The following is a 15536-nucleotide window of genomic DNA, read 5'->3' on the forward strand; positions in this document are numbered from 1 at the left end:
TCATGTTATTAAAATCTTTATTCACATAATACTTATCTATGCATAGCCTGATCCTTGGGAAACGCAAAACTGAGATTCATTTTCCCTTTTCCCAACAGCTTCTACTCGTATCCACTCCAAAAGGCAAGTCTCTGGCAGCTTCAAGGTGAACATTTTGTTTCAGCTGCCATATGAATAAGTTACTTCTTAATAAATTATTTATTTTCTTTTTTAGCAACAGTTCCAGTTCTTCAGATGCAAGATAGCCTACTGTCTGTTCGAGCACAGGATGTCTCTTCCACTTTCTTTATTCTTAAAATAGCATATAAAGGAAACATGAAGTTATTTGGAAAGTCTCAATCAACCAGCAAGATGTTTTCCTCCCCAACAGTATCTTCCAGGTGTAGATTCATTGTGATTGTACACTTACTATGCACCTACAAAAAAAACCTTTTAGCCAGACATAATTGGGGGGTATTTGATAGAAAGTCTGAAGCTGGTGACCCTCATAATAGCAACTATTAACCATTATCAAGTTACCGTTCCTGTAATTTGAGACATTTAGCTGAACCAGTCTGATAAAAATCAACTTATTTTGAAAGTTCTTTTTGTTAAAGTAGGCATAATACACGGGTGTAAAACTTGATCACGTCACATAACGTATTGCAATGTTTTTTGCCTTTGCAGAGCCGGGTTGGGCATGCCCTGCGTGTGATGCATCCGGCTCACAGGCTGCCAGTTTGACACCCGTAGTATAACATTATCAATAGGATTTGGCATTAAGCCAACTGATAGTTTAGGCAACCATCTTAAGACAATTACTGGCATAGGCTGAAAACATGAGCCTTAAAAATGCTGCAGTGTAAGGGAAATTATTGAAATAGATGCAAACATGATAACATTACTTTTTGTACCTATGGGCATTAGGGTCTATTTTCAAAAGAGGAAGCATGTCCAAACTGATTTTAAAAACAATTAGAAGTAATTGATAAACATTTGGACCCTGTCTTTAAATTCCTCTTAACTGACATCCAGGATATAGCTGTCAGAAACATTATCTATCATAGAAAATCTCTGAGGTTTCCAATACAAGTTTGGTGAATAATAGTTCAGGGCATTAAACATTGGAGTTAATGTACAAAATTGTTTTCCACACATTTCCCTCCAATATCTTTGGCAGGACTATCAGGTGCATGAATCAAAACCAAGATACATAAATTTCCTGAAGCTAGAAACATAAATTACAATTCCTGCTAATGGTCACAAAACTATGGAATCACAACTTGGATCAAAAAACAAAAACAAAAGATATGCATCTAAAAATATCTTTAGTTCAGCTCAGACCTTGAAAATGACAGACAATCCTGAATGCCTGACAGCGTAGCACCTGCAACTGCCTTACAGTAGTGGATAAAACATTGTTTTTCCTTCCACAGGCACTCATCATGTCTTCTTAGATTTTCAATTTAGATCAGAAGTTTAGCAACAAATCCCATTTGTTTGTTTATTTAAATCTACAGCACTGACAGGACATAAAGTACTGGCTCAAGCTCCACTTTGTAGGAGAAATATTGGGTTCAAGGCAGCAAGAACCCTCACATTTGAGAACACAATGATTTGCACAAAAATCTCTGGTTAGGACTTTGCAGCATTGTGCAGGCCTGAGTAATTTCAGCCTTGTAGATGAACAACAGGTTTCAACAGTAATCTAGAACAGTCCTTTTCCTTCAGCAGTTTTGGATTTAACAGAACACCGAACACAATTATACATTCCCTTGTGAAGTCCTTTAGAAAATTTTAGCAACAGATGCATGGATGTATATCTATCAGGAGAGGCAGTAAATCTCTTCAGTATCACATTTGCCCTTTACCCCCTCCATCACTTTTCTTTTTTCTTTTTAAATGGCCAGTATGGATGCCTAGATAGCGTATTCTTTAAAACCCTGAATTAGACTAAAATATTAAGATTGTACTTGGAATCGGTTAGAAGAATAAGATCTTTTCTGGAACAAGCATGTACAGTATTAAGTGTCCCAATACCCATATCTCTTCACAGGAAATCCCAAGAGAGCTCTCAGTGCAACATCCACTGCCAGCAATGGAATCCAAGAAGAAAAACAAAAAGATATAGGGCTACCCAAGGGGAACTTTCTTGTCTTCAACAGCGCTTTCAAACTACAATTGTTTCTCTTCTGATGCAGAAATTCTGTTATTTAATTCCAGTTTATCCTGCCCACAGCCATGCAGAACCAGTTGTGCTGTTTTCTATTTATTACTTTTAAAAAATAATCCCCATCAGTTTCTCTTAAAGCTACAAATGGGAAAGTGTCATTCTATCTTCCACCAATACAATGTCTGGCCCAAATTGATCTGTACATTGCTTTATTGTAGCCAAGATGTTCAGAAGTCGTAGGTCCAGGGCATCCATATGGGAGGCAGACAGCACAGGTGCAATAGGGTCATGAGACATAGCAGTTTTTAAGGCAGACTTCAGGACTCCGTTCTTTATATAGTTCAACCTGTTCCATGTGGAGACTCTGATACTGCAAAAGAAAAACATGGGAGTGTAACAAGCCTGGGTTTATATTGGAAATCCAAACCTTCAGAAGTCTTCCCAAAGTATTTTCAATACTTTAAGCTTTTTAAATAACGGAATGTTATTTCTTAATCATATAAACGTTACTACACTAAAATCTACATTGAAATAAACACAGAATTTCATAATTTACAAAATTACAATGAAAAAAAGTCTTCCCAAAAGAAGCTTGTCACAAGATTTACTTATTCAGAGCTGTGAACTACTGTGATATTGCAGAAACAGTTTTTAAATTAAAATTTATAAGCCTATATTTAATCAAAAGTAACATCCTCACATTACTCTCAGGGAAGTGCGAATAGATGATAAAGTGCTAAGTTGCATACAAATTCAATTAGCTGCCCTGGATATGAACTGTAAGTCTAATATTTGGTAAAGCTGTTGCAAAATTATGAATATAAAGAATGATACTATGGATATTTAGATGTGTGACACAATTAACAGAAGTTTTATTTTTTCCAACAAAGGAAACCTCATCCTCAGTTCATGACCTGCAAGATCTTGTTCTTGTATTCATGAAATAATTTTCCTTTACATGGACCCCAGAACTTAAGTGATTGTTACATGCATTATGTGAAAGGCAGTTTGCCAGCAAAATCCTGATTCCTAAAAATGTTGACACTTCCTCAAGAAAAAAGCTGCAAAGGTCAGAGGGAATGTCTTTCTCCAGCATTAATTTTTAATGCTAGCCTTCTTTCTTTAAACAGGTAGCTGTTCCAAAAGTTTAGAGAATGATACATTAAAACATAGGCTCTCATTTAGATTCTAAAAACACATAATTGTATATTTAACATTCTAAAATATTTTCTCAAATTCTGAAGTTGCCTTGGACTTACCAACAAACATAAGAACTCAAAAGTACATTAAATAACATCAATATTGCTTTTAAGATAATATTCAAATAAGTCAATAACTTTTTATTCTTTACTCACATGCAACACTGATAAAGAGGTGCAAGGATGCTTCTCTCATCCAGGGAAGGATTTCCAAAACTGAAAACCAGATAACAAAATGAAAAAAAAAAATTCCCTCTGGAAAAGTCTGTATAACATCTATCAGTAAAATGAGAGATGGCAACCTTATCAAAGGTTGTTGAGTGAAACAATTTTTTATGTTTTTAATGTAAAAAAAGTATAATAAAGTGTTTTTAAAAAAGTGCCAGAAATGTAAGAAAATTAGCAGTGTGCATCCATAAACACCAAGACAGAAGACATGGGGAAAACTGCTTAATCTCACAATACATGAACAAAGTTTCAACTGGGAAATTGTGAGCTTCCTAGATCAATCTGAAGCTAAAAACATTAGGGAATTCCTGGAAGATTGCATTCAAATAAATCAAAAGAAATAAGCCATATTTACACACCATTTGAGAGAGAATAAAAAAGCTAAGAATAAAAAGCCTAGAAGACATTATTTTCAAGTGACAACACCCAGATAAGCAAGACTTAATACCAAGCAAACAATCAAGCAGAAAATAATACTCTAATTAAGAAATTACCAATGAGAAAATCAAAACTGGCGAAGCAAGCTACAGCATATAAACCAGGAGCAAGCCCCAAACTTACTCACTCTGGTGCTATTACCTAATTGTGTAATGACTCTCCCTTTAAAATTTTTAAATCGTTTTAATCTGTTTTATAAATTGGGTGTTTTAAATTTGTTTTCGGCCAAAATATTTAATAATTTTAATGGACTTTTAATGTTTATTTTATCTGTATTTTATCTTGGCTGTTTACCGCCCTGAGTCCTCCGGGAGTAGGGCGGTACAGAAATTTGATAAATAAATAAATAAAATAAAATAAATATGTCTGCAAGCCAACAACCAAGCTCAGAGAGCACCAAGGACTCCCAAGTCATTCTCATAAATAAGAATTTGAAATGTATAAGGAATTCCTGATATTTCAGTTAGCTTTCAAACTAGGTCAAACCTTTGGACAACCTTAACACTGCGGTAAGTATGATAAACCAATTGTAATCTGGCGGCAATTATTTTACTGAAGGAATTTGCATATCAGATAACACTATTCCTACCTTTTGGCATTGTCAAGTAGAATAAGCATACTGGCCCCTTCATCATCCTGAAAACTTTCATAATGGTGTCGGTCAGCATTCCCAATCAGATAATCAAAGATGGCTGTATCAATGATGTCAAGAAGCCGTGGGCCTGAATCATAGGGTGAGGTCTTCTTTACAGCATCACAGTAACTCTCATCATATTCCCATCTGAAAGCAGACACAGAAACTCAACCAAGCACTGTTGATCTTTAAGATTTATAGTACAATTATGTAACTTCAAAGGGTTGAAAGAGACTATTGCATAATAGGGGAAAAAAAGAACTGCTGTTAAATTTAAAATAAAATCTCAAAATCTGTTTGATAAAAGACCATAGCAAAAAGATGGCAAAATTGCCTCTTCTACTTCATTTTCTCTTTTAACATAAAGGTTTCCTCATTTATTTTCAGCTTTTAATTCATAAATGTTGATTGGCAACATGGATATTCAGGAAAACAATGCGAACTAAGAAAGGATGATCAAATTGGAAGACTGATTTTTGATATAAACAGACTTGAACTGATTGAAACCAATACATAGATTGGAATTTCATTAACTGCTGCATGTCATACTTCAACTCATGGACTAATGCATAATGAAACTGACCCAAACTTGAAACAAACTGTTTCATCCTTTCCTAACACAGAATAGTGTGGGCGCTATTATAACGGTAGCTAACTCTTATCGGCAGAAAGTAGAACTACTGCTGTTGAAAACTCTTTGAAAATGGATTTAGGGATTTTCAAGAAGATAAAACACATCTCAAAATCCAGGCCCTGTGCTACCATGCCAGCCCAATAAACCTAAAAAATGATTTTGCTTTAGAAAACGCAAAGGTTAACGAAAGAAAAGACAAAAAAGGGACCTTCATTTCTCATTCATCTTTGAAATCTTTTGCCTCCTAGTTTCTCAGTGTGACTTCGTTCTTCTGCATAAAGGTACTGAGTTTTAATGATTAGTTAGGTACAACATATATCAGCAATTTAAAGCTGATACCTCCTTTTACCTCTATAATTTTAGTCCATTCTCTGGATTGACCAACTGAAATGGCAAGGACATAACTGCTGTGAACTTCATACCTGGCTAACTTGCCCTCCCGGTATGTCCTGCCCCATGGATGCCGATGTTTCTGAAGAGGCCATACATCTGGGAGCCAAAGAGTGAGTGATCCTTCCATGGAATCTCCTTCAGCACAAGCTGGTTCCGTTTCCCGGCAGTAGTAGCACTTCCCATAGAAACAAGTATTATTACCTGGAAAGCAAACATTAGAACAAAGCATCTTAGACCTAATTTAAATCCTGATAATAATTATTTTAACACTTCTAATTTGTAAGAACTTGGACTAGTTAAGAAGCTTTCTGGGAAAGAAACCAGTTCTAAAAGGGTTGATTGGATGATCTTCATCATCTGTTGCTGTTGGAGCTGACCTCTCTGGAAGTAATGCTTAATTTATGGGGGTTGTTTATTTCTAAACAGAGTTGGATTGTATAGTAATTTTATCTTGCACAGTCCCCACCTCCCAGTTCTTTCATTAGTTTGGAAAGAGGCTTCAAATAAACAAGGAAACACCTTTCTATGTTGATAACTAAAAATCTGGCCAAATGCAATAGGAGATATCTAACTGAGATATGCATATTTCAGAGAAATTATCTGCTGTTGCATTTGGCCAGATTCCAAAGAATGGCATATCTTCATATTCAAAAAGAACCATCTCAAAATTTAAACAGTCTTCTCTTACTGTTAAAATAATTGAGTAAAGGTTAATTGCAAGTAGTCTTCAACTTGCAACAAAAGGGACTGGAAAATTTGCCATTAACTGAGGCATCATGTGACTGCACATTATTTTACAACCATTTTTGCTATAGTCATTAAATAAATCACAATGGTCATTACGCAAGACATGACCACAACTTGCGGCTTCCCCTGCAAGTTTCCCCATGAACTTTGCTTGTTGGAAGCCGGTTGGGAAGGTTGCAAATAGAAATCACTTGACCCCAGTATGCTGCAAACATCAAAAATGTGAGCCAGTTTCCATGTACCTGACTCATTAAGCGAGGCATCATGTGACTGTGAGTACCCTACAAGGGTCATAAATGCAAGGGCCATTGCACTTGGTCATAGGTCACTTTTCTCAATTGCTAAACAAATGGACATGTCAAGGACTGCTTGTACAATATACTCTGATACAAATATCAGAGAAAGTATTAACATGTCAAATACAGGACCTCAATGGAAGTTTTAGTCAGGAATCAAAGTAATCTGTGTGTGTCCTGATTTACTTCTGATTTTCCACATTTGAGATGAGAAGTGTATTACCACATTGTGCTTACCAGGACTAAGAGGCATGTGGTGTTCTGTCAAGACTGATGTTAGTCTCAAATTAAAATTTACAATCTAAATGTGTGAATTCTATATCATTACTAGCTCTAATATTGGTACAGACCTTTATTATTATTAATACGGAAAAAAGGAGATAATTTGTATATATGACAGAGGGGGCTGTTAAGTTAAAAGTATGATCTCAAGCGAGCATTCTTCAAATTGTATTTTCCCAAGGATCCAGGAATGTTATTAGAGACTGGGCCTGCAGAATTTGTTTTTTTTTAACCTACCTAAAGTCATGAAAGTACTAAGCAACTGTTCTGTGGCAACAGGCTTGATTTCTGTGCGGAGGTTCACGAACCTACCAACCACGAGCGGAGCCCGCCGGAAGCCTAAGATTCTGTTTCAACGAGAAAGAATAAAATGAAACAAGATATGAACTCATATAATATAATAGAGAGTATAGGCTGGACCTGGCTATGAAGTCTGTAGGAATCATCCAGTAAGTATCCTCAAAGGCTTAAGGTTCCTGAGATGTTAAAAAAGTAATTTTAAATATAACTTCTTAGTTAGTAATATCTTATGTTTTGTTTTATTTTGAACTACAACTGATAATTTTTATTCCTCTTTTGAATTCTATAAATTTATTGAATTAGAAATTGAGGTTAATACAAACTTTTTGCTTCTTTGATCTTATTCATGTGCCAGACTTCTGGGTATACTTGGCTCATAAAAAAGGATCTGCCAGAAGTGCAACCTTTTAGGCTTGGATTGTGTTTAGGCTGTTTATTAATTGCTGTAAATCATCAAAGTGGTGGCAGCTCACTTGCTTCTGAAATATATGGAAAATGTCTCACAGCAACATAGAAGGACCAATAATTCTTGAATTGAAGCACCAGAGATTTTCACAAGATTGACCAGAATAAAAGTTGGACTTAATTTAGGTTTAAATTTAAATTCATTGGGGAAGAATGTGTCAGACTGCTACTCTGTACTCGTTACTGAAAACATGTACTGAAAGACCTGAACAGATTGCCAATTTTTGTGGAGCACAAATTAAGAATTTATGCATTAACTATTAAGGGATTATCTTGAAATAAATCTGCTGAACATCGTCCCCCTAAAGATGCTCTCACTATTTGAGTTGGCCCTGAACACAAAGGATACGGCTTTCTCCCATGGAATTCACTCTCTTGAAATTCTACCCCCTATTCCAGCAGAAGAAACACCTTTTTCTTTTTAACTAGCCCTTTTAAAGTTTAAATTGGTTTATGATTTACATTAACTGATTTTATAAAAGTTTAATTCTTTATGTTTTGTCTGTTATTGTTAGTGTATCATCCTAGCACAGGGACCATGCTAATCTTCCCTTTGCCAATTTGGCTATGTGCTACCAAAGTGAGCACATTTTATTTTGTTAGCCACTTTAAATGCCCTTTGGATAGAAAGGTGAGGTGTAAATTGAATGAATAAACTAAGTATATTGTATCAAAGTATCAAAATTTTACCTGTCTAGATGGAAGGCTGCCACCTCTGCATTATGTCTGTCATAGCCAGCATATGGCTCTCCTTCTATTACATAGTCTCTGGGATATCTAAAAAGTATAAAAAGGTAAGTGATTATTTGACTAATGGATTTGATTTCAGATTAAAGAAGAATCTCCAGTAAACAACCACTCTTCTTCATCCCAAGGTAGTAATGAGAAAAAAAGTAATTCTAAAGAACTTTTCTCAGTGCCAAGTCTTCTAGCAATTAGATGTACCGGTACTGCCACATATAAAAGGAAATACCTCACAAACACTTCCATCCCAGAGGCACAGGCTTGTTTCTTACTTAGAAGGAATGGTATGGGCCTTCAGCAAATATCTATTCATTATCCTGATCTTAACTGCATATTCCTTCTATTAGGGAATGATGATTAGGCACTCCTGTTTGGGAAAACCTAATGCAAATTACGTGCTAAGGCATGTAATTTGTTACTGCATTGTGTGAATCTGCAATTCTTGTTTTACGTTCTACACGATGTAAAGTATGAATGCAAACTTTATGACTTATGCACAAGCTACAACCTTGTTCAAATTCAGCCATTAAGCTGTTATCAGCCATTAAGTAGATAACAAAAAGAGTATAGATGTGAAAAAGCATTTTACCTCTTAGGTTTGAAGACTACTTTCTGTCCACCTTCTAGCACAAGTAGTGCTTTCAACTGGGTGCCCTTATAGCCCACATCTGCTTTGATGATCTTCTTGGTAGCCATAGCATGCATCACTGCCCCCAGTTCTGGTGTTTCCTCTGGGTACACTTCACGTGGCACCACCCACTGGGCTGCAATCTCCCAAGGAGACTGCAGTGTGTGATCAAGTCGTGGGTCTAATTCAATCCGTAGACTCGTCATCATGCGATGGAAGGCGCGCTGGTCCTCACGGTTGGCTGCTGATGTGTCCAAGTTGTCTATGAGGAAAACCTTTGTGAAAATAAAGATGACGAGTAGAATTGCCAGAAGTACTACACGTTGCTTCAACTTCATGATGATTAGTAGTCCTTTTCTGGTGGCTTATCAAAGGCTACAGGGAATCTCTCACAAAACAAGATGATAAGCAGCACAGTTCCTGATTAATTTTATTCATTATCTTCAATCCAAATGATCCACTGTTGCAACTACATCTTCTGGTACTCCTGTAATTAAAGCCACAATTGAATTTTGAATTCAGCAGGTATCTCTTGAACAGAAGTCGCTGATTTATAGTGTTACAATTTACTTAAAAACAATATATTTCAATGGGATTACCCATAACAGCCTAGTTCTAAGACAGATACTTTTCAAATCAGGACTTATAGAAAAATAGCTCCCACCTCAAACAGATTTTCAGAAAATGAATAGAACTGATTGGCTTTAACCCAACTTTTATAAAGATACCATTTCTTTCCCCTTTTCTTGAACATAGGAAGGCTATTATTTTGTTTCCAATTTAGGCAGAGAGCTGTATAAAACATATTTAAAATACCAGTCTTGTGCCATACCATGATGTGGAGCAAGCACCTTAGTTTGGAGATATTCATGGCAGTATAAAACACTTGAATTAACTGCTACATTAAGATACATAGGAATGTACCTTTTGAAGGTTCAAACGCCACCGCATGAGTTTTTCATGCTCCAAGGTTAGCATTGTCAGGCTATAGTTCTAATTACAAATAGAACTTTTTTCTATAGAAACAAACCATGGTTACTCAAACCAAGATTTAATGCAATGTGTGAACTCAATGAAAATCTTTTTAAAGAAGTGTGATAATTATATACCAGATAGTTTGTGCAAGAGTAATGTTTGTTTCTATTATCTGGAATTGCTCCATTCACATTTTTTTGTGTTCTCCATTTCAACATTTTCAAATCTGTTTTGATTCATAGTAAATGAAGTTATACATATTCTCATTTTTCTATCATCTCTATATCCTCCACTCTCCCAACTGTCATTACAATTTTAAATTGTATGTCCCATATAGCATCTTTTATTTATTGAATTCCATTTATAATCTGTACCTTCTCTAATAAACTCAGAGCAGTTTTTAATGGCTCTCAGCAATTTTCAGGAATAGACCTGATCAGGTATTCTGTAAAATGCCATGTACATTAAAAACACTGCATTTATAATAATTAGATTTTATATAGAGCAATCGTCAAAGGCAAATGGTAAAAAACACTCCCTTCAGCAACAGCAAAGAACAGCAACAGGAGATTATTGAAATCACCTTTAAACCTGCAAAACAGTCATAGGCTATTTATTTTAATGGAGTAATATACTATTCTCCATGAGCTCCTGAGAATATTTTACAATGCATTTCTTCTAGAATTCTAATTTAACAGTATTTCTCCTACTAGAATCTCATCACAGTAAAATATGTTTAATTCTGCACACCTTATTAGATATTTTTTCACTTGCTAGAATCATAACGCAAGAGATGTGCATTCTACAGCTAAAGGAGCAGTGTAACTAGTTCTTTACCAGACTGGAGAAAAAAACTGTGCTAGTACGGTACAAACTCCAAAGTTTGAAAAAGAAGCAATTCCTTCTTCCAATATTTTATAATATTGAACAAAAACTGTATCCTAAATTAATAGAATATAATGCACAATTTTAAAAAATGCATAGCACTGGCCTCAGTTTGCAAGATTATTTAATTTCCTGACAATTTACTAGGAGGTAAATGCTGACAGGTTCTAATAACAGTAAGTTTGAAATCTAGATGTAAATTCCAAAAACAAAATCCCTTCCAATCCCAAGTAAACTTTCAGTTTATAAGAATGCTCTGAAAATTACAAGCAAAATTGTCTGCTGTTTTAGTAATAGGTAGACTAACACAGTAGAACTAATGTAATTAAAATGCTCTTGGGAAGAAGAGAAATGAGAAAAAAAACCTTTGAAACGTGCTGTGTCTGACAGACTGTGAAGACCACAGAAGTGGAAAATGACAGACAGATGGTATCTATCTTACGCGCTTGCTACATGCTCTCTCGGATGTTAATGGTTTAAGACATGCATTTATTCTCACATTGTTGTATTCATCTTAAACTACAGCAACACAATAATGTATTTTAAATTCAGTTTTCCCAAGACATTAAGAACTAGTGCTGAATCTCTTAACACTGATTATCAATTAAACCATCAACCATAATAACTGTTGTATTCGCCAATGTCACTATTATGAATAAAGCCGGAATGGGTGTAGGGGTGTGTATGTACATATATATGTGTGTGTGTGCATGGATATGTACCGTGTTTCCCCGAAAATAAGACCGGGTCTTATTTCTTTTGACTCCTGAAAAAATGGCTAGGACTTCTTTTCGGGTGGGTCTAATTACTGACTCAACTCAAGGCGGCAGCACCAACAGCCCCGCCCAGCTAGAGCCCACTGCCGGCCCACTTCTTCTGTGGCCATTTGCACGCGTTGTCCCCAGCCTCCTTTTCACCATCAAAGCCTTCTGGAAAGTCCTCTGCAGCTGAGAAACAGGCTCCGGATTGATGCGCGTGGCACCCCCGGCTTCCGTTTCACCTTCAGATGCCTTCCGGAAAGCCCTCTGAAGCCAATAACAGAGCTCCGGATTGAGGCCGGGGGGCAACGTGTGAGCGGCAGCAAGCAGCCACAGAAGGAGAGGCAGGTGTCAGGGTTTGCGAGGTCTGGTAATGTTCTGACCAAGGCTTCCCCAGCAGCATGAAGCCTAGTCCTCCTCCTGATAGACCCCTTTTATTTAATTTATAGTGAATTCCTCTCCAGCAATGTCTTTCCTCTCCCACAGTCTTTCAAGATAGTTCACAATTACCGACCTTTATCAGACTTGGAGAGTGGCCAGGCCAATATCTTTCAGACGACACAATACTTGGCAAGAATACAGGAATGAACTAATTGTCTCCTGCAAACACCCCTCCCCTTTTGCTCCTCTTTTATTCCCTATGGGAGGGGCCCTTCATCATCCACCTTGGCCTTACTCCTAAGTCAACCGTTGTTCCTTAGCTGTTCCCTTTGTCTGGCAAATCTGCGCATGCGCACACTGGGAACAGGCTCCAGCTGTTTGTCTGCCTCACTGATGTCTGACATCAAAGGCAGCTGATACCTGTCATACGGCCCTGGCCCCAATCTTATTTTAGGGGAAACATGGCACTATACAGTGAAAAACTGTAAGAGATTTATTTTCTATTAAGCCAGTAGTATGGTATGCATGATATTTGATTATTTAGGATTGCTTTGAATGGTTGAGAAAGAAATATGGGCATTTGTATAACATATAGTGATCAGGAACAAAAAAGCATTGTATGAAGCTGAACTTATGAGAGATTTAGGAAACCCACAAACACAATTTTACACAAATTTACACAAACGTAAATTCCAAAGTTGTAATGAAGGGAATGTCATTCTAGGTGGTGTTCTAGAAAATTTGAATGATGAAATCATTCATGAAAATGACTGTAATTAGAATTAGTATATTTGTTCCCCAAAAACAAGTTACTTTTCACATCTCAATATTTTAGAATGATTACCTACAGACAAGCATATCATTTTAAAACTGTCCAATCTGCCTGAAAAGGAAAACAAATATCTCCAAAAAGATTCCAGCCTATGGCTCTGTTTTCTTGAGGTAAAAAAGGTTCTTTTCTTTTTTGATCAGCAATACAGACTATATGGCCTTGATTTCACTGATTAGTGTACAAATTATGCAGGCAGTTTTTTCTTTACATACCCATATAAACTCTTCTTTTCTTCAAACTTTTCTTAACCTAACTAATAACAATTCCCCTTTGAAAAGAAACACTGATGTGACTTACCATTCTTTATAGTGCCTCAGCATTTGTATTAACTCACTTCTCTGCCATATGCACTCAAAGCAACTTATTTCTGTACTTCCATAATGATGACATAAAATAACTGCCCACTTGCTAAAAGAACCATACACCTGTATATAAAACTTCTAAAAAAAACCTGTTACTGTAAACATGATATTGATCAGTTGATGTCTGAATGGACCCTGCTGAAAAATATCAGGACTGTAACCAATTATTGTTGCAATCATTTAATGCTGCAGATATCAAGGGATAAAGAGGTATAGAGAACAAGAACTAAAAACTGAGAAAAAAAGAATGAAAACTGAGAAATAGCTATGGCTAAAAATCCATATGGGAGGTTCAGAATTTCTTCCAAATATATTCATTTTAGACTGAAAGATTAATTTTCCAAATACTAAGTACATAACTACATCAGATCAGAAGTTATTATGTATCCATCAATGGAGCCAAAAGTAGTGGCCATCATATAAATTATTAAATATTAAATTTAATAAGTGTATTTATTATTAAATTTATTTAATTTTTGTAACATCTGCTCACATTGCAGAATTTTATGACAAAACATTAACTTGCTCTCAAATAAAAACAAATTGTTTCGAGGAATTGGTTGATTTTGCAAGGCATGAATCATCATCACATCCTATGCCAAGCAGATTGGGCTAGAATGCATGAATAACATTGCTTATTACATTCAAAATATTACATGATACATTCTGGCGTCCTACAAATTTAGAGCAATAATTTTATAAATTTAGAATTTATTTAGCATGACCACTCAAAACGTCTGCATCTTATTTTCTTCCAAGTATTTCTATTAAAGATTATAATTACAATAGTACTTCTCCTATATCGTATAGGCAAGTGTTAGAATCTGGCTTAAAGCTCTCAAGACCTTCAGGGGCCTCTCCACCTGAGATCAGGTGTTTGGGCAATGATCCTTCCTAGTGCTGTAGCCTTGCTCTTCTGCCGCACCCCCTCCCCGAAGTTCAGCAGACTTCCACTCTGCTGCCCTTTAAGCACCAAAGGGACTTTTCTAGATAGATATTGATACAGGTATCGATCTTTCCGGGACATGCAAGGGATGCTGTTGTACTTCCACTCCTCTGCTCCTCTTTAATATTCAATTTTGAGGGGCGGGGGGGGGGGAAACCCAGAGGAAAAAACGCAAAAAAATACCTCCGGTTTCCCACGGAATAGCAACAACGTGTGCTTGCAGCAACGTCCATTTAATATTTTCTTTTTAGTATCAGACCTTGCCAAAAGACGATTCAGTTCTGCCGCCTCCAGGTGCACCCAGACACGGGCTTGCACGCTCCCACAAACACACGCACGCTCTCTCTCTCTCTCTCACGCACACACACACATACCCCAGCGCTCCGCCCCTGAGATCCCCTCCCTCAAAGGCATCAGCAAAGAGAGGAACCCCCCCCCAACACACACACACACACACACACACGACAATTCCCTCTTCCCATTTCTCTCCTTCCTTCCCCTACACCTTCTTTGCTTTTGTCCCACTGCCCGGTCTGCGGATCCCGCCAGGGGTGGAAACGCCATGGAAAGTCGGGCCCAACAACTCCTCCGCCGGCTTGCGCATTTGCTTGCGCGCTTTTCCCAGCCGCACCCCCCGCTACCGTCTGCGCCCTTCTCCTTACCCAGCCAATAGGCGCCAACGCGTCATCGCTGTTCCCGAGGCCGCCCGACAGGCCGGCGATCCTCCGCCGCCGTTGCCGCCGTTGCCGCGATCCTTTACAAGCCTCTTTACCCCACTGGCACCCGACCCACCCACCGCTTCTCGCGGTTCTCCCCGCCCCGTCCTTCCGCCAGCCAATGGGCGCGCCGGGACAGACCACGCCCATTGCCAAACCGCCCACTCCGAGCCAAGCCAAGCGCGTGTTTATTCTCGCGCTAAGACTCGAAACACCGTCCCCCAAAGAGTGCCCGAGTAGCCACCGGCTGCCCCAGTCGACCAATGGAGGATCGACGATACTTGATCGCGGTGCTTTCTTCCTTGTTCGGTAGCCAATAGCAAAACACGCTAGCTAAAACGCCGGGCCCTTCCACGTATGCCTGGTGGGCGGGATCTTGCCAACTTGTCTTTTAACTCTTGCGTATCTGTGAAGGGATAGGCGTACGGGGGGGGGGGGGGCGGCGTTGTCTACGGGTTGTTTCTACGATAGCTAAGCCGGTATAGGAGGTGTCTTGTAGGAATGTCGTATTTTTAATCTTGGCACATGATCCATTTGGAGC

General features: G+C 37.7%; 1 protein-coding gene and 1 pseudogene across 1 annotated transcript; both read right to left on the reverse strand.

Moving 5' to 3' along the window:
- On the reverse strand, positions 1 to 15220 carry FAM20B (FAM20B glycosaminoglycan xylosylkinase). The gene is made up of 8 exons (XM_034409716.3): positions 14942 to 15220; positions 9102 to 9627; positions 8459 to 8545; positions 7241 to 7350; positions 5708 to 5879; positions 4607 to 4798; positions 3508 to 3567; positions 1 to 2522 (listed from the first exon to the last, which is right to left on the reverse strand). Exons 2-8 carry the CDS (start codon positions 9476 to 9478, stop codon positions 2291 to 2293), a joined length of 1230 nt encoding a protein of 409 aa, XP_034265607.1. The 5' UTR covers positions 9479 to 9627; positions 14942 to 15220; the 3' UTR covers positions 1 to 2290.
- LOC117661304 (U6 spliceosomal RNA) lies at positions 8256 to 8356 on the reverse strand (annotated as a pseudogene).
- Positions 15221 to 15536: the final 316 nt, after the last annotated feature.

The sequence above is a fragment of the Pantherophis guttatus genome, chromosome 3 (genome assembly GCF_059756535.1).
Source record: "Pantherophis guttatus breed Tessera chromosome 3, ASM5975653v1, whole genome shotgun sequence".
Lineage (NCBI taxonomy): Eukaryota > Metazoa > Chordata > Lepidosauria > Squamata > Colubridae > Pantherophis > Pantherophis guttatus.

Coding starts and splice junctions, on each gene's coding strand:
- FAM20B (XM_034409716.3), bottom strand. CDS start 9,478: ATGAAGTTGAAGCAACGTGTAGTACTTCTGGCAATTCTACTCGTCATC. Junction 4,799..5,707: donor CGGGAGGGCAAGTTAGCCAG/GTATGAAGTTCA, acceptor GTCTGCTTTCAG/ATGGGAATATGATGAGAGTT. Junction 2,523..3,507: donor CCTCTTTATCAGTGTTGCAT/GTGAGTAAAGAA, acceptor TTTCTTTTGCAG/TATCAGAGTCTCCACATGGA.